Genomic DNA, 19,111 nt, shown 5'->3' with positions numbered 1-19,111 from the left:
ACAAGCCTTCCCTTTAAGTTTCAGGCATGGAATTGCACAGGTTTGTAGCACTGATGACAGAAGATGATCGTACATTTTCTTTATAGTACGTGCTCCGAGAGCATTAGCCTCAAACAATTCAAAGTTATGTTCTGTTTGAGCTTTGGCCTAATTATAAATGCAAAATAAAAGAAGCTGGAGCAAAACTAAGAATTGACATTTTAGCTATTGTTTGGCTCTTGCATTTTAAACACAGTGTGTACACACTGTCTGGTAGCTTTGCTTTTCAGAACTAGCAGTACTGCAAGGCAATTTCTGCCTCTCATCATTTATTCCTGGACACAACCAGTTTTCCTTGAACCACTTCTCCAAAACCCGATCAAAACAGGTATTAACTACCCTGTCCTTTTTAATTAGGCTGACAGTAAAACCAGAAGGATGTACACAACTCCCTTGAAATGATTCCTGACTATAATTTAAAAGAACAATGTTGACTGACAGTGCAACTCAGAAACAAATTAGACCAGTCCAGATGAGTGCACACCTGCCTCTTGCAGTGTCTCAAAGCAGTTTGAGATGCTGCAAAAGGCACTCTGGGAACAAAAAAATGTTCCCTGCACTGCATATTTGCACAGTGTGCTCTAAATTTGATACCTAGAAATCCAGGTATCAAAAAAAAAAAACCCATGGAAAAAGAGTGGGGCAAGACACACTTCTGTGGCATGCTCTTAAGCAACCAGAGGCTGGGGTCTTCGAAAGAGACACTCTGGTAGCTGGCCAGAGCATCTCTACAGCTGCCCCTTGCCCTGGTGCTTCAGCACACTGCCTCCCCATGCGGCACAAAGTGGACCGGTGCAGCCTGCAGTGTGACTTGGACCTGGGCTATGTCCCAGATAAGTAGGGGAGACAGGAGTGGGGGGCTGTGAGAGTGCAGGGGATGAGGAGAGCTGCTCAGAAGTGGTGGGTCCCCCGCCTGCCCCCTGCACCAAGTAGCTGCCACCCAATTGCTCCACGAAGCAACATAACCAGGTAGGCAACCAGTGGAATGCTCCCCAGACACTGCCTAACACGTGTGCTGGAATGGAGCCAGAGGGGCACCAGAATGGGGAACGTGCTTAGCACCCTGGCCACATCCGACATAGAAGTTGACAGCAACTGTAAATGCAGCAGCTGTCAGCCACACAAGGGAAGGGGGAGTGAGGCTGACAAAGGGGCTCCTGCCTCAGGTTTGCTAGGCCAGAGGTAACAGGCTCACCCACCAGGCAAGCCAATGCTGAGAACAGCCCCTGGCTGAGCCCATGGCCCTGCAGGTATGATTCTGCCTGGTCCCTCTGCCCCCATTCACCTGTGCTCAGCAAATCTCCCCCTCTGCCAACCCACCCCCAACTCCCCTCTGCCCAGGGCATCAAAATAGCATGTTACACCTCTGGCTTACAGCTATGAAGCTGAATCTGGCTTTGCAGAGCACAGTAATCCTCCTTGTACTGAATCACTAACCTACCCACAAAACTACCAGCAACCTCTGCAAGTGTCCTAATAAAGTGTGAAAAGGATTTCCATCAGCATCTCAACAGCACCCCTGTGAGGGAACTTGGAAAAAGACAAGCCTTAATTAAGCCTGGAGGAGTTCACTTGATATATCACACTAAAAATCATGTCAAAGTGGTAATGACAGAGGAGGCGTTATGCAAATGTATCAGGGCTTGGACTGACTCTTGACCATTTCCCTGCCCCACAGGGTTCTGAACAGCAGCCAGAAAACCGATGGGACCATTGTCAGTTGTACTCGGCACTGGCTGCTGCTCCTGTATGGAAAAGTCACGGACAGTAGGAGGGACACTGAAACTGCACATCTGCAGCAGCAAGATGACATCCTGCCTTTGGGCTCAAGGTAGCTAATGCTATTTATGATGCATCATACTCGGACAGTGGCTCTCAACCTTTTTCAACTCCAGGCTCCCACATCTGACTTGAGCCACCCCAGAAAAATGCCCACTTTTGCTTTTCATTCATTTCACATATTCCTAGACCTTAGGCACCGGTCTTTTACCATTTTATTGGGACACTTCCACTGGATGCAGTCAAATGTCTCATTCCAGGTGCCAACAACCCCCTCCGGGCTGTAAGGACTGGCTGAGGCATGGCTGGCTGATCTGGTTTGCCACCTTCCTGCTCTGAGTTTGGGGCGATGGGCCAGATCTCCCTTTTGGGTTCCAAAGTGCTGACATGGTTTGGCAGGGGCTTCTTGGGGGTCCCAAGGCAGCATGATCTTTTTTTTGATACCAGCACACCCTGCCTGAGAAGGATGTGGTGCCTGGCTGTATTGATGCAGTAGTTTACAGGGTCTCCACTGTTGATCTTCAAGGTATCCATAAACTTCATGGACGTGGCTCTCTAGCCTCAGAGTTTGCCAAACACAACCACCTCACAACCCTGGGTGCCACTTCCCATGACAAAGTAGGGGACACCCTGGCAGGCTTGGCACACTGCTAAGCCTTCCAGATGTTTATAATGCAGCAACTCTGCTGGGGCAATAGTGCACAGACGTCTCATGGCCACCTTCTCACTGCAGAGCTCGACACTTCCCTCAGAAAAACCAAACCTCTTCTGCACAACAGCTGTCAGTCAACAGATACAGTGGCCTTTTCTACCCTGGCCGTTCAGAGCTCTGGTAGCCAGGAGGATCATTTCGGTCCTGGGTGGAGTAACCCTGACCTGGACAATAGAGCACCCATCTCTGGCTAGTTCAAAAGTTCACGCAGTTCCCTTTCCCCTTCCACATCCATCTGTGCCTGCATGACAGAGGCCTTTCTGGCTGCACCAAGGGGCATTGTGGGCCAAGGCCACTGGGATCCCAGTTCAGATCCATGCTTCTGCCTCTTGAGCAATCCTGTTAAAGTTGAATTGGAGCCCGCACTGTCAGCATCATCAGGATTGGTGACTGCTCTCCATCTTCAGAAACAGCAAAAGCTGGAAGCTAGATACAGAAGTCAGGCTAAATAATCCTTGTCTTTACTCAGTTTCATACAGTTATTCACACCCCTTTTCTGTTAGAGTTTCTGTCCTTTATTCGGGTACAGAGGTGCCCCTTTACTCATCCTTGCAGCTATTTCTGCCTCCATTTCACCTGTTGTTGTTTCTGAGATGGAAGAGATCTGGCAAAGCTCAGCCCAACAGCCAAAATGCCTCCAGCCCTTGGACACAATGACACAAAGATCAAATTCCATTGGCAACTGGTCCCTCCTCACCTTGCACCGATCTCCCATCAGCTGCGTGTCTTGGTACATAAACACAATGACCTCATTTTGTAAGTGGAGCTCACCCATGCAGTGAAACCCTGTGAAATGTCCCAGCTCCCCTCCTGACCTTCAAGGGCTTGGGCTGGATTTAGTTACAGACTGTGTTCATCCTACTCCTGTCCTCCTTCTGGCAGTGCTGAGGTGGAGGAGAAAAGTGTTCAGTCTTGGCTATTAAACTTAGTCACACCTATAATTAACAAAATGATTAAAGACTGGTTCATTCCACTTTACTTGGAACTGGCAGGTACAAAACACTCCCTACTTTTGTTGGTTTGTTTCTATTTATATTCCTCATGCACTGTTGCACCAGTGCCTTGGCACTGCCAGGGCCAGAGCTGGCTAGGGCACTGCCATCAGTATCATATGAAAACTTGTGAGTTCATGATGTCTTATACTTTCAGTAACAAGGGCTGGTGAGAGCATTAGAGATGATCTATTCAGCTGGACAGACGGCCAGTCATTTTCATCTAAATCAACCATTCAAAGTATTGTCTTGCCAGGCAAATACTTATGTGACAGGGGAACAGCCCTCTCCAATGGGGAAAATGAAGGTACATTTACACAGAAGAAGCAGGTTAGAGAGGCTGAGCCAAAGCCCCTCATTGCTGACACTCAGCATCTTAGCTAATAGAGCTATGACTACATGGTTACAGAAGGATGAAGACATTATTTTCTGCAGAACTGGAGCATGGGAGATTGAGGTTGGATTTTGGAAAGAGCCTTCCAACTATGAGCAGGTTACCTAGAGAGGCTGTGGGATCTCCCTGACTGGAAGCTTTTAAGTGCAGGTCAGACATTTGGTTTGGATAATCCTGGCTTGAGCAGGATTTGGGCTAGATGGCCTACGTGGAAAAAAAGGAAGGGGAACTCCAGGCAGGACTAGAGCACAGGGGGCAGACAGGTCACAGACAACCTCTCTCAGCAGGAGACATGCTCCACAGCTGCTGGGCTGAGCAAGACAAACAGTGAAAACCTTTCTGTGAGATGCAAAATGGGCAGGGCGACAAGATCTTGCACAAGTATGAATGGTCTTTGCAGCCCATGCCAGGCCCTGCTTGTCAGCCTACTTTTTACAATTGCATCACTGCTCCAGGTGTCTGGCCTGCCAGAAAGTGGGTTGCCAAACATTTCCCATTCTCCCAGTCCTCAGTATCCTCTTACTCACCACTTGTAGCTCACCCTTTTACTCCTTACTCAACTTCTGAGGGCGGGAAACTATTTTTAGGATCTGCCTTGGTATATATAAGGACCTCTAGCTCTCCCTCCTGGATTTCCCGCATCAGAGAAGCACAGAAAGTAGCTGCAGGGAAAGGTGATGAGGTACGGCTAGGCTTTGCTCGTCTTGGTAAGATTTGTTGTTCATATTGCTTTACCTGTCTCTGGGGGAGGGGGGGAGGTTGGGTGGAGAACAGAATCTTGCTTTAAAAACACCAGCAATATACCTGCAATGCTGGAGAGAGGCTGGGTGTAGTAGAGCAAGAAGGCATTTGGTGACCCAGCCCCAGCTCTTTTCACTCCCTATACTGAGAGATGACCATCGCTTTGGGGAAGTTCCTTTTGTGCTGTTCACATCAGGGACGTGACAGGGCAGGGAAAGGATTATAAGACACAGCTAGGGCATTTTCACTTCCTAAAAGCATGACACTGAACTTCCTTTTGACCATGTGGCCTCTTGAATTCATACCAGGAAGAATAGCAGCAGCACCCCGGGAGGGGGTGTAATGAGGCATGCTTCATCAATATAAAAGCTTCTGCGGCATGGGCAGGGAGATGGCACATATCATCAGCAGTGTGTATGTGAAGGGGATACATCCTGGCAGTCAGAGTTGCTCTCTCATGACTCTGCTTCTCTACTGATTTTCAGGCCTTTCTTTCTGCCTTGTGTGTGTTACAAAGCAAGACAGCCAGACCCGTTTTCTCCACGACATTTCCTCAGAGCAGGCCCAGAGAAGGATTAGCCTGCAGATATCATGCTTGAGGTGATGCAAATACGGACCTGGATCGAGCCAGTGGTTGCTGGTGCCCAGGTAGCCAGCTCCTTCTATGACACAGGACTGCTGCTGGTGGTGAAAAACTACTACAACCGGACCAACTCAACCGCCCCAGCACATTTGCTCGAGGACAGACAGCAGAAAGCAGTCTCTAACTTTTACATCATCTACAACTTGGTCCTGGGCCTAAGCCCCTTGGTGTCAGCTTATGGTTTGGCAAAGCTTGGGGACAGAAAGAACAGGAAGATCTCCATCTGCTTGCCCCTCCTGGGATACCTGGTCTCTAGGGCCCTTCTGCTCCTTTTGATCCTGCTTGAGTGGCCGATTGAGGTGATGTATGGAGCTGCTGCCTTAAACGGCCTGACCGGAGGCTTCACTACTTACTGGGCGAGTGTCATGGCTCTAGGGTCACTGGGCTCCTCGGAGAGCAGGAGGTCTCTGCGGCTCATCATTATTGAGTTGATCTATGGGATGGCAGGCTTCTTGGGAAGCATTGCATCTGGGCACATCTTTGTCCATTTCAACCTCAGCTACCGCCAGGGCACTGTGCTTGTGGCTTGCAGCATTGCCTGCTATGCCTTCTGCCTCACCTATAGCCTCTTTGTCCTTCAAGTCCCCAAACTGGAAGGTACCCACCCAGCTTTGGCAGATAACAGCAAAGCCAAGGATGTAAATCAGCTTGACAGCCCACTGCCACCTGATGAAAGGACTGTAGGGAATTGGGGGTCCTGTGAGAAGGAAGGCCACACACCTGTGATGCCCTCAAAACTCATCATCGCCATGCTTTTTGTGGGGGCTGTCATGTATGACCTAGCGGTTGCGGGAGGCATAGACGTCCTCCAGCTCTTTGTGCTCAAGGAACCTTTAAGTTGGAACGGGATTCAGGTTGGCTACGGCAATGCTGCTGGCTACGTGATCTTCCTCACCAGCTTCCTGGGAGTGTTTTTGTTCTCCAAATACTTAAGGGACACTACCATGATCACGATCGGCATACTGTCTTTCAGTACTGGCATTCTCATCATGGCCTTTGTACGAAGGACTTTCCAGTTCTACATCGGTGAGTTAAACTGCTCTCTGTAGCTGGCTGCAGCCATGGGCTATGAACACTGATGATTTAATATGCCAAGTGTTGCCAGACAGGCTGAAAAAGGCAGTGGTTGAGGACATGGGGGGTGGGGGGGATTTTTAACTGGTCTGCTTCCTCATAGGCTAAAGCACAGAGCTGTTTATTTCACTGAAAACCTCAGAGCAGGAAATGCTGGGCATTTGGGGGTGAAATTCAAACTTGCTTCCAAAAGAAATCTTCCAGCTTGAGTAAATTATTCACCCACACAATCTTTACTCAGGATTTAACCATCAGGGAGCCAAAACCATGCTCAGTGTGATAAACCACATCCTCCTCTTCTGCCTCTCCCTTTCCTCACACTCAGTATTCTCACAGCCATCTTTGCTGTCGTGTAACAAGGGGGTTCAGCCCTCCGGCAGGTGGCCAAAGGAGTGATCAAAGCAGACCTATGACCCCTTTTTCCTTCTCAGATGGAGGTAGGCCTGTGATCCCAAGTTGCAATTCTCAAACCCTCAACTAAAATTTAGCACATGTGTAGCCCCTCACATCTAAGTGTTCGTTTCAGGTCCCTCTTTCCCCCTCCCCTTGTTGGATTAATATTGTTCAACCCTATGTTCCAAGTCTGAGGAGGAGTTAGAGCATTTTAGCTATCCATTTTTAAAACATCCCGTGTTTTTTTTTAAGCTCTAACTAATGCTCAGAACACTTAAATAGACTCTGTCCCACTTCAATATGTAATTAGTGTAGGGTGTTTAAGAGTTAAAAGCCTTCACAACCATGAATGCAAGCCAAACAACACAGCTGAGAAACTATGTGAACTATTGCTTTGCATAAGAGCTGGCCTTAGGCGATGATGATGAAAAGTTTGCTTACTCTAACAAAGAAGAAACAGAGGCATCTAGTGTCTTGTGTTCGTAGAGCTAGATTCTTTTGGGGCAGAGAAAGGGCGAAGATGGAACAATGGTAAGACATATAGAGAAATTTAGACATTTGAGATCCAGTCACATTTTAAAAAACCAGCATTTTATTCCCTAATATATTACTCTGAAACTAAATGGACAGGGAGTAGACATGACAGTAGCCAGACCCCCAAACAGACAGGGACTAACTTGAAATCATGAGAAAACAGTCAGACAGGGATCCATATAGTCCATCTAGTCCAAAGCCTGCTCAAGTCAGGATCAATACAACCAAGTCTGACATGCACCTAAAAGTTTCCAGGTCAGAGAGCTTTCACAGCCTTTCTATGTGCTCTAGTGCTTAAGTACCCTTTTAGGAAGAACCTTCTGACTATGAATTCAAACTAAATCTCTCACACTCCAATTCTGCAGGGGGAAAAAAGACTACATCTTTGTGTAACCATGTGGTGAAAGCTTATTTTATGAAGAGAGACAAAGGCCACGACAGGCAGCCCATACATTTCTTTGTTAGAGTATTCACACAACCATAGTATTGAGGAACAGTTTGCTCAGCATGCCTTTTGTATCAATGCAAAATAGTATGGAAAGGCCACTGGAAGCCATTCCTTATGAAAAGAGGTCAGAGTATTAGATGTGTAGCTGAAAAACCAAAAGGTCAAGTGAGCCTCCTAGGTGGTTTTATTTATTCCACACATATAAGTGAAATCCACTTGGGGGATGAGGCTTTCAGAAGGTAAGATGACCAAAAACACAAGTGCAGCTGGTTTAGCTAGATTGTATCACTCACCTATGGTGCTGCTTGGTTTGTAAGATGCTAATTACTTGTAGGGTGACAGCACCCAAAAACCCTAGCCCTGGCCCATTACCCACACGCGTTAGTGCTACACAAGAGAAAACAAATTCTTGCTCCTACGGCCTTATAACTGGTTTGTCCTTCTACCAAAAGGGCAAACCAATGCCAGAGGCATCTCTACAGTAAAGAAGCTGAATAGAAAAGTCATCTGGGGGCTCTCGTCCATTCAACTTGGTGGAACCATGCTCCAGTGCAATGAGCGTGCATGTTGTTGCTTGACTTTGCAAAGTAACTCTTCTAGCTGCCACCTGGAGCAAGCTACTTCTTCCCACCGGACAACTGCTGGAATGGCACAAAAACCCTACACTGTGTCATATTATTTTAAAATATCATAGGAACACAAGTGAGCCAAATAAAACTTATGTAACAGAACCACGCTGTATAATTTACTAGATGATCTGCAGTAAATGGCTGTTGCTTGTGAACTATATGAACTGCCTGCTCTACAGGGGTAGAGCATTAGGGAACAGGCTCTTTTAACAGGAAATAAGTCTTCCCTTTTATTTTTACAGCTCGGGCAGTGATGTTGTTTGCACTCGTTCCTCTACCAACCATCAGATCGGTGTTGTCCAAACACATAGAAGGATCATCCTACAGTGAGTATACTGATTTCAGTGTTGGCTGGAAGAGGGCAGGGAGGAGAACACCCTCAGTTGAGTCTCTGGCAATTAGCGCAGTGTGCAAGACCAAGTTATGTGGTAATCACTGCCAAGTGCAAGCTGTATAATAAAATCATAGCAATCAGAACCCAGGAAAGCCATCTGCAAAATTAGGTTGTTTTGTTCAGGGCACCCTGCACACACTTCTTCAGTCGCTTATCCACTTAAGATTTCCCAAAAAGCGCTTTCCTCACACGCTCTAGGAGATCACTGAACACCGATGCATCCAGCTCAGAGAAGGGGAAGGAAATATTTAGGCAGTTCCATCAGTGAACTACTTTGATGCTATAGGATGAACAGGGGGTGAGTGGATCATCTGTCACCCTGTTCCCCTCCTGTTAGTGTCTGCTTCTGTTTTTAGACCCGTTTTCAGCTACCACAGCCAGAAGGTTTATTATAACAGTTATGAATATTATGCCATTTTAGTCTTGTTTTTACATATGTACTTTTTAGTTACCTTCCTGAAGAAAACTAGTGGGCTGTAGACATTCAAACATGTAGCTTTGCCACCAAGTAAAACGTCTAGCAAAAGTGATGCTTGTATGAAAGCTCTATCTGGAAGGAATTTAGAAACTGAAGGGAAAAAGAGGGATAATGCGTTTGAAGTTATCAATGAAAGCTACTTTAATTAAACACGTAAATAACTCAAAACAAAGAGATGTATTTCATGTAAAGCAGATGAACAAAAGAGGTCTCTTCCTTGATATAATGAAGTGAACCAGGCATTCCCGGATACTGTGTTCGTCAGCATGTCCATTTTCATAGTCATCCTTTTCTTACTTTTTCTTTCCAACTCCCACTTGGCTTCTCCATTTTGAATGAGTTAGTCATTCAACTGACTTTTTAAATCACCTTCCTAGCAGTTTATATTATATGACCTTAGGTTAAAAACTAGCTTATTATGCCAAAAAACTTGGCTCAGCAGCTTAGCTAGCGATTCAGTAATTTTCATTTCTTTAATACTCCGGCAGAAAACTTCCACTTCAAGAATCAGAACAACCCTTTTGTCAGTATTGCAGTAGGTCTCAGGAGTTTGACTGACATAAACCTCCTTCCATAACAGGATCAGCCCCAGACCTCCTTTGATCCTGCAAAAGATGCATGGTTTGAATCAAACCTTTCCATTTGCACCTGATCCTAAGTTGTGAAGGTGTACAGTGCTGGGCTTTTTGTTTGACTCATTATCTAGCAGCTAAATTCAGACCCTGGGAGTATTTGCTATTGAAGTCTTATTTTAAGCCCCACCTCTGCTTATGAAACTAAATTTGTGTTCATGACAACAGCTCACTGTGAGCAGCATAATGACCTCTGTGGAGGATTAAGAACTGGCTGGGGAGTGTAGCAGAGCACTAGGGTGCCAGTTACTGGTAACAGTAATAAGGGCAGCACAGGTGTGGGTTGCCAGGGCAACCAGTTGTGGTCAGCTGGCCCGAAGGGGGCAGGGCCTGGCCTTTATAAGCAACCAGGCTGAGGCCAGAGGGGGTTTTCTGTCTGGCAGCCTGAGGAGCAGGAGCTCTGCTGCAGAGCCAAGCAGCTTGACCTCCTACATGATGATACAGGGTAGAGAAAACCCTAAAGGAGGTATGATGAAGAGCCAGCGTGACACAGAGTTTGTACTATAGCCAGGAGGCTTAGCTCGTGTTATAGCTGGTTGGCACATGGCTTTATGTTTCTCTTTGGTTGTTTGTGTAATGCCAGAGGACCAGGTGAGGCTGTAGGGGTTGGAGGAGGCCTCAGGGGAGCTCCCCAGTAGCGTGGGAGGTTCCTGCTGACCTGGGAGGGCACAGTAAGCTGGTGCCAAAGAGGGCACGGCCATTTGTGCGCTGGAGAGTGGCACTGCATTTTGGGGTGTCCCAACCCCAGCCCAGTATGGGCGACATCAGGAGGAGCTAGTGGGGTGTCCCGACCCCAGCCCAGTGGGGCAGCATCAGGAATAAAGCCGAAGCAGGGCATAAGACCGCTAAGGAGGGTCAGGGGGCCAGACACAGCTATGGCCACCTGAGCCCCGACCGTGGGAAGCGTGGAAACAAGGCCCTAGCATGGGTGGGGACCACGAGAAGCACGAGCAAGGCCCCAGGGTGGGTGAGCTTATTGGGAAAGCCCTAGGAAGAGGCAAGCAGGCCTGAGAGGACTGGTGCCCCTCTACGCACTAGCCAAGGCGCCAGTGAGGGGTGCTAGTTGCGTGACAAGCCCCAGGGGCACCAGTCAGGGCACAGAAAGGAAACTGACTAGTCAACATCTGGTCCATCTGTGAGGCTTGGGGCATGCTACAGGGGAGGTTGGAGGCACACATAGCCCATAAGGTTGGGGTGCACTAGTCACCCCATACAGAGCAGGGGACAGGATAAACATAGCACCATGGCCAAGGGGACAAAAAAGGCACCCTCCCTTATAAAACTAGACAACATCAAAGACATGGTGGGTGAGAACGAGAGTGCTGGATCATCTACTTGGCGCGGTAGGGGGCGTTAGAGATCACGGCCGCTCCTAGGTCCCCATGCTGTGACGGGGAGAAACATATAAAAACAGCCCTTACTTAAGCAACCATTTTGCAGTTTTTCCACCTCCAAAGAACCAGCTGCCAGGTAGGACTGAAGCTATGGACAACCTTATGATTGATATACTAATAGCGTTTGCTATAGATAGAAACGGCTATGGTGTAGCTGTTGCATTAGCTTGCTTATATTGCTATGGAAGAATACAAAGTCTCCTGTAGGGACAAGTTACATCCCAGAAGCTCCTGTCAGCATCATTTGAAATTGATGTAGTTATTGCATCGGCCCATATTCAAAGCCTCATTTAAGACAGGGCAGTTCCCAAGTGAGAATGGCTGCTTGCACAGTTTCCAAGCCATCCAAAAGACCTTTCAGTAACTTTGGCATGTCCACAGATGCTCTTTCAGTAAGTTCATATATACTTTGGGTGGTAGCAATGACTTATCTGTTTGTTTACAGCCAAGGCATTTGTCCTGCTGCAGCTGGCATTAGTCATCACTGGAGTGGCAACATCCACACTCTACAACAAAATATATCAATGGACACTGGACTGGTACAGCGGCTTCTGTTTCATTTTGTCTTGCATCATCGGTTGCCTAAGTATCATCCCCATTAGGTAAGGAGCAGGAAGGTTTCAGTTTGGAGGGATTTCCCCTTAAGGTGCCTTGCTTTTAAAAAAAAAAAAGGTAGGGGAATGCAAAGGACTGGAAATAGAGTGGAAAAAGGGCATGTGTCCTTCTGCCTATGAAGGAATGAAGTGTGAGTGTGAGAGAGAGATCCTTGCAGGGCAGAGGTAAATGAGGATTTTTACAGTAACTAGAGAGAGTTGCCAAATGGATGCAAGAAAGGCACAGCTGTAAGTGATAGTTTTCATGCAATCTGGCCCCAGAAAGCAGTCTACAGCTGTAACTAGACAGAAGTGCATGGCTGCAGACCGCTTTAAAAGGGCCCAATCCTGTGAACATCCAAACCTTCATTGCATGAGGGTTCAGACAAATGTGCTCCAATACTGAGGACATTCTGTAACTTGTGCCTGCTGAGCTCCATGGCTGAGGAACCCCAAGAAAAAGCTCCCTCTGCTCCCTTTCCCCCTCCCATCCTGCACACAGTGCCTGGGCTGGGCAGGGGAAGTGGTATTGTAGCAGGCTTGAAGCTGGAATCCCAAACTCCCAGACCAAACAGCAAGCTTCTGTTGGGCTCGGGGGAATTGCTGCAACTCTTAATACTTCCTGCAAAGTGCTATGAGTTGCAATAGGGAGCAGCTTCTCTGTCTGCACCCAAGAGTTGAGCATGCATGCATGCAGGAAGGATGCTTCAGCAACCTTTTTAAAATGGTCACTAAACTGTTAAAATAAGGCTCTCTCCAAATACAGGCTTAAATAAAAGGAGGGGAAAGGATTTAAGCAAATAAAAAAAGTGATATTGCCTCAGGAAGCAATCCTAGAAAAAGCCAGATTTGCTGTTTCTGAGGTAACTAGCAAGTGAAGGGAGAGAAGTTTCAAGTCATCTTTACCCAGCTGGGAAGGGGGTGCAGGGGGGAGAAGAGCATGTGCAAGTTTGGGTACACTATAGGGAAGACAAGAATCTCATCCGCTCATAGATTTCTCCCCCCAAGGTAAGAGGCTGCCTATACACATGCTCCTTGGTGTCCCAACTAGAGCACATCAGGGCAGACTCCATTAAATTAAGTCTGTTGCACATTCTAATTACAGTGCTCCAGCATCTTGTGCATTAAGCCCCTGTGCATTTTTTAGATGATTGTGGGGTACTTCCTTGCTATCTGTGGCCATTTTTAAACATGCAGGGGGCTTAATGCATATGACAAGGCATTTTAATTGAAATGGCTGCCTGGGAATTACTCTAACTAAAACACCTCCAAGCATGTGTATAGGCACCCAGAGTTTTTACAGCCATAGAAAGACAGAATTATAGCAAAATAGGGATTGAAGGACCTCTGGAGCACATCTAGTGCCACTCCCTGATTAGTTTGAATATGGATTATTCTGCTTCATTCTACAGAAGTCCTTGTCCAACCTATTTCTAGAACTACACAATCCTGCTGCACACCTAAAAATATTAAAAGCATTGGTGATGCATAGGGGGTGCTGCTGACACTGCCGGTGGCACCTATGTGCAGTTGTTACTTACCACCCCCAGCCTCACTACTGACTGTCTGCCAGCAGTCCCTGATTACCACTGACTGCTGCCATTGGCAGCATCTGCAGGTCATCACTGCCCACTGGTTGGCACTTGCCACCCCCCTCCCCACCCACCACTCACAGAACTGCAGCTGCCTGTTAAAGCTCATGACCGCTGCCACCAGCACCACTGTCACTGTGAGCTCACCATGCCCCCCCCCAAACCTCTGGGTTCACACAGCATTCATGATTTAAAAAGTACCCTTACATGCCACAGGTAAAATGGGGGGTGGGGGGGAAGAGAGCTGTTGATAACAACCCTCACAACTGTGGGATAAAATACTGAAGAGATCCAAACAAGTGGGCCATAGCACTTGCCTCCAAAAGAAAAACCTGTTTGCACTAATCTGACCAGTGTAAAATTCCTTCCTGATCCAGAATGTGAGCAAGCAAGGCAATTAATTTTACAGAATGGGATGGGTCAAGCTTCAATAAAAGCTTGAGGGTAAAGATTATTTAAAAACAAACAAAACAAAAAAACCCACCACACACAACTCATGACTAAGCCTGCCGGATAAGGAAATACAATTGCCTCTTATGTTTGTGACAGAAGTTCAGATACATTGCAATGAAGAATTTAAAGCTATTTTGGGGAAAGAAGAGAGGAAATAGAGCCAAGATATCTTCTCTGTAGTGCTTGAGGGGGAAGTGTGGGGAGCAAAAAGCTTCTGCCTTTTAAAATAACTTGAGCAACGTGGTGGTGAAATGACACAAATTTTATGAGCTGGGGAAAAAAAAAAAAAAAAGAAGTTAAGAGCCTTTGTGACTCATTAGTTTCCCCTTCTCACAAAAGCCACATTGGTTTTCTGTCCCAACCCCCCTCTAAAAAAACAAAACACACACACAGAGAAGCCAAACTAGACAAGTCCACTTAACGTTAGTAAGAGGTGGGAAGAACAAGCAGACATTCGTGTTGTTGTCACCATCCGGTCTTCCTGCCTGGCCAACATGATACATGTCAAGAGACTCATACAAGAAGTTAATGTAGAATGGATAGGGTCTAGTGCATACTATTATGAGAATAGGGCATTTGTATTCAGGAAAAAGATTGCAGGCAGAAATATTGTCAGATCTGGGCCAAAACCCAGATAAGCATCACCTCTCAGCTTCTTTCACACTAGTACCATACAGGGATAATAGGTACATACAAGTGACAGTTGCAGCATTAGCATAGTAAAAAACTTGTCAAAAGTGGATTTCCATTAAGTGGAAGCCAAGCCAGCCATGAGATAGCTTTCTGTAGGGAAGGGCTACCAACTGACTCTTCATTGCCTCTGATAAAACTGAGATTATCTGTTAGCTTCTGCCACCATCCAAGAACAAGAGAGAGAGAGAGAGAGTCTTCCTACAGCTATTCCCCATCACTCATTCTTATGATCAGTCTGTGTAGAAGTGACAGTTACCCACTGCCTTTAAGAACGCAATGGTCATTAAGTGACATTAAAAATCTGTAGAAGCAGATGCATTAGTTAAGGGTTGACATCATGAAATATTGCCAGTTAAGAAACAGTGCAAAAGCAACCTGTGAGAAGCCAGAATGATTTACTTTCAGGATCTCACATTAAAGCCAAAAGGCAGTTGAAGAGGATGAATACAGGATTGGTATCTCATCCTATTCTCATAATGAAATTAAGAAGCTGCAACTTAAATGATTAGTCTGGTGGGTGGCAAATTGGCTGGGGGCTTTGCACCCAGGGAGTGGTGGTGGGTGGGCCGGTATTGACCTGGAAGGACATGGGCAGTGGGGTCCCCCAGGGCTGTCCTTGGACCTGTACTCTTCAATGTCTTAATCAGTGATTTGGATGTGGGTGTGAAGTGTTCTTTGTCCAAGTTTGCAAATGATACTGAAATTGTGGGGGTGAAGTGAAGTGAACACATCAGAGAGTAAGGAATGATTGCAGGCAAATCTAGACAGGTTGGAAGAGTGGGCAGAACACAATAGGATGCAGTTCAACAAGGACAAGTGCAGAGTGCTGCATCTAGGGCACAAAAATATCCAGCACACTGGCTGGGGAATGACCCTCAGCAACACAGAAGCAGAAAGGGATGTCGGAGGCAGAGGACTCCAGGATGAACAAGTCAGTGTGATGACAAAAATCAGCAGCAAAGCTAATTGCACTTTATCATGCATCAGCAGATGCATGACAAGCAGATCCAAGGAGGTGAATACTACTTCTCTATGCAGCCTTGGTCAGACTGCAGTTGGAGTACTGCATCCAGTTTTGGGAACCATACTTTAAGAAGGGTGTAGATAACCTGGAGAGGGTCCAGAGGAGGGCCACTTGTATGGTTAAGGGTTTGCAGGCTAAGCCCTATGAGGAGAGACTAAGGGTACTAGATCTCCCCAGCTTTCTCTTGCTGAGGCTGAAAGGTGATCTTGTGACTACCTACAAACTCATTAGGGGAGGGCAGCAAGGAACTAGAGATGCTCTGTTCACCAGGGCACCTCTTGAGGTAACAAGGAACAATGGTCAAACTGACAGCAGATTTAGGCTGGATAATCAGGAAGAACTTCACAGTAACGGTGGCCAGAATTTGGAATGGGCTTCCAAGAGTGGTGGTACTCTCCCCTACCTTGGGGGTCTTTAAAAGAAGGCTGGATAAGCATCTGGCTGGGTCATCTGACCCCAGCACTTTCCTGCCCTGGGCAGAGGGTCAGACTCAATGACCTGTTGAGATCCCTTCCAGCTCTAGCATCTATGAATCTATAGCACTGCAGCTTTTACATGTAGTTTGAGTGGGCCCTTCTGTGTACGGTGAGGCTGCTCCAACACCTTGCAATTACAGGTATGGCAATTACCACACAAGCATCACATCCATCAGTGTCCCCATGCTGAAAAGTGGTGGTGGAGGTATTTTAGCTAAATCTTGTTGAAGCAGCTTATTTAAAAGCCTCCCCACTGCTATTTTTCAGCATGGTGACACCAATGCATCTGATGACCAAGGTGCTTTAAGTAAAGCAACTCTTGGAGCCACTGTAATTAGTGCCCCCCCCCACGCATGCATAAATGCCCCTTGTGATTAACATTTGCTTCTTTGTCTATCTCTTGTACAGCATTGTGGCCTTCAAGCAACATTCAGCATCTGGTTCCTTTGAAGTTCTGACAGACTGACACCATGTAACGGAAAATTTTTTGAGCACTGGAGCCGTGGTGCAGGAGCACCCTGGCTTACTGCCTCAGAGGACTTACAGGAAAGTGTAGAGAACTGGGTCTACCACTTTAGTCCTTGTGGTTTAAACAGAAATTGCTAGCAATCCTCATAAAAAGAACCGTGTCAGTGGTAACCATGTGACAGAGCACCATCTCAAAAGTAGCCAGCAGGCCAAGACCAAAGCACTCAATAGGCATAAACCCACTACTCACCAACAGGAAGACTGCCCTACTGTTTTTACAGAGAATAGTTGCAGAAAAAGTTTCCAAGTTAGTTCATCATTACATTTCAGATAGTGTGAAAACGGAAACTGTCACTGCAGCTAGTAGGTCCACCCCCCTCCAGTTGCCACTGTAATTGGAAAGTTCATTCATTTCAGTGATTGCAAAGAACTGAAGTATAGGGCTTGGACCAAGTTGTTAGATAGGTTTTGAGGTGGTGAGGCAAAGGTGTGGGAACAGAAGAGGGGTGCAGACCCTGTCAGAGTAAACACTTTATCCACTGAAAAACCCCTTGAGATATTTTCAGGGACTTTGGATTAGGAAAGTGTTAAAGGAGTATCAGAAGTTTAAAAAAAACAACACAACCACACCCCACACACACAAACCCCCCCCCCCCCCCACAGTTCTTGACCATGGTGCAGAGCAAGTGCATTAATCTACATCATTCAAAAAGGCTACTGTGGAGGGTTGGGGCGTCGACTAAAGATGATCCATCAATAACTTAGTATTCAAAGTCCTTATACCTATTTGAGCAGAGACTGACAAATCTAGGAAGAGTCCTTCAATGTTACTCAAAGAGACACCATGAGGAGTTAGTTGGAAGGAAAAAGATGCACACTAACCCGAAACCAAACCCTAGTGTAGTTCTAACCTTAAAAACACTTTTTTCCTGGAAAAAGAGGAATAGAAACTTACTGAAATATAGCAGCAGCTGAATAAAGATGACAAAAAGGTGGCAAAAGGGGAAGTTCTAAGTTCCTTAGGGCAGTTTCATAGTTAGTAGGGTCAGAAAGGACCCAAGTAGATCGAGTCTGACCCCCTGCCATGGCAGGAAAGAGTACTGGGGTCAAATGACCCCAGCAAGGTGATTGTCTAGCCTCATCTTAAAAGACCCCCAGGGTAGGAGCCAGCACCACTTCCCTTGGAAGTTGGTTCCAGATCCTAGCCGCCCTGACAGTGAAGTAGCGCCTCCTGATATCTAGTCTGAATCTACCTCTCATTCAGCTTATGGCCGTTATTCCTCATTACTCCCAGTAGTGCTCAGGGAAACATGGACTCTCCCATTCCCCGGTGGTCTCCCTCAGCCAATTTATAGATGGCCACCAGATCCCCCCACATAGCCTTCTCTTGTGAAGGCTGAACAGGTTCAGGTTTTGTAGCCTTTCCTTGCAGGGCCTGCTTTGCTGCCCCCAATCATGCAAGTGGCAGGGACTACTATGAAACAGTCAACTGCATCTGTGCAATGCCTTCAAGTGACCTGTATTGTAACATTTATAAAACTTCTACTATACTAGTCAATGGTTGCGTGGGGAGGGGAAATGCATGAGGTTCTACTTGCTGTGAACTGAACTGAAGTTGGAACACCCGTGTATGCGTTTTGGGGGCATGTACAGAAGCACAGTGAATGGAATGAAGTTCAGAAATACCCCTAAACCAAAAAAAAAAAAAAAACACTTTAGTCAATAGTGCTGTATTGTTATGCACATAAAGCATCACCACTATATAAAACAAACACTTATACACAACTTGCATTAAATGTGCAATGGGTTAAATCCTGTAAAATCAATACCGTTATTAAAATGTGTGCATGCATTTGTATGCCCACCAATGCACTGAGAAAAGAAGCTCCATGAAATTTACTTATTTAAGACCACAGTGTGGTCTGGCATCTCTCCCCACAGTCTTTTGCGAGTAACATCTTGATACAGTTTTAAAAAGGAAGGGTAATAGTTTGGGGAAGGAGAAGCACTTCTGAGAGCGAGAGAAAAGTTTGCACAAGAGCCAAGAGGAACCATCCCTTGGGGAAAAAAAAAAGTGGGACCCAAACCACGAGGACTGAGCAAAAAATCAGAGAAAAAAAAAAAAAAGTGTTGCTCTCCCCACAGCAAATAGCACATGTAGGAAGTTCAGAGCATGAACTGTACAACAAAGCCACCTCCTTAAAAAGAATAAAGAAAATGATTTCATGCATCTAATCCAGATGAGTTAGATAAACAGTAGGATTGTTTTTAGTGTAGCTGAACTCAAATGGCTTGGAGGGAAGCTTTAGAAGGAGGATGATTCTCTCTTGTACCCTGCTAAGGAAATGGGTGGTTGTGTAGTTGAGATGCTGACCTAAGACCCAGGAGTCCTGGGTTTCATTCCTGACTGAACCAGTCATTGGGCCCCAGACAGCATCTCATTCTCCTGCCTTTTGTTAGTGTCTGAGAGGATCAATGCTGTGGTGCTAACTTGGTGGTGGACACCAACTACTAGGCACAAAACCAAAAGTTAGCA

At 46.4% G+C, this 19,111-nt stretch overlaps 1 protein-coding gene and 1 pseudogene across 1 annotated transcript; one reads left to right on the top strand and one right to left on the bottom strand.

Moving 5' to 3' along the window:
• Positions 1-2,025: 2,025 nt before the first annotated feature.
• Positions 2,026-2,430, bottom strand: LOC149868588 (small ribosomal subunit protein uS3 pseudogene; annotated as a pseudogene).
• Positions 2,431-4,558: 2,128 nt separating this feature from the next.
• On the top strand, positions 4,559-19,111 carry LOC149868587 (solute carrier family 46 member 2-like). Its single transcript, XM_090038862.1, has 5 exons — positions 4,559-4,623; positions 5,143-6,326; positions 8,621-8,704; positions 11,722-11,878; positions 16,516-19,111. Exons 2-5 carry the CDS (start codon positions 5,249-5,251, stop codon positions 16,571-16,573), a joined length of 1,377 nt encoding a protein of 458 aa, XP_089894988.1. The 5' UTR covers positions 4,559-4,623; positions 5,143-5,248; the 3' UTR covers positions 16,574-19,111.

The sequence above is a fragment of the Crocodylus siamensis genome, chromosome 3 (genome assembly GCF_052110815.1).
Source record: "Crocodylus siamensis isolate JL-2025a chromosome 3, ASM5211081v1, whole genome shotgun sequence".
NCBI lineage: Eukaryota > Metazoa > Chordata > Crocodylia > Crocodylidae > Crocodylus > Crocodylus siamensis.
Note: the sequence above shows the minus strand (reverse complement) of the source record. Positions and strands in the feature narration are given on the sequence as shown.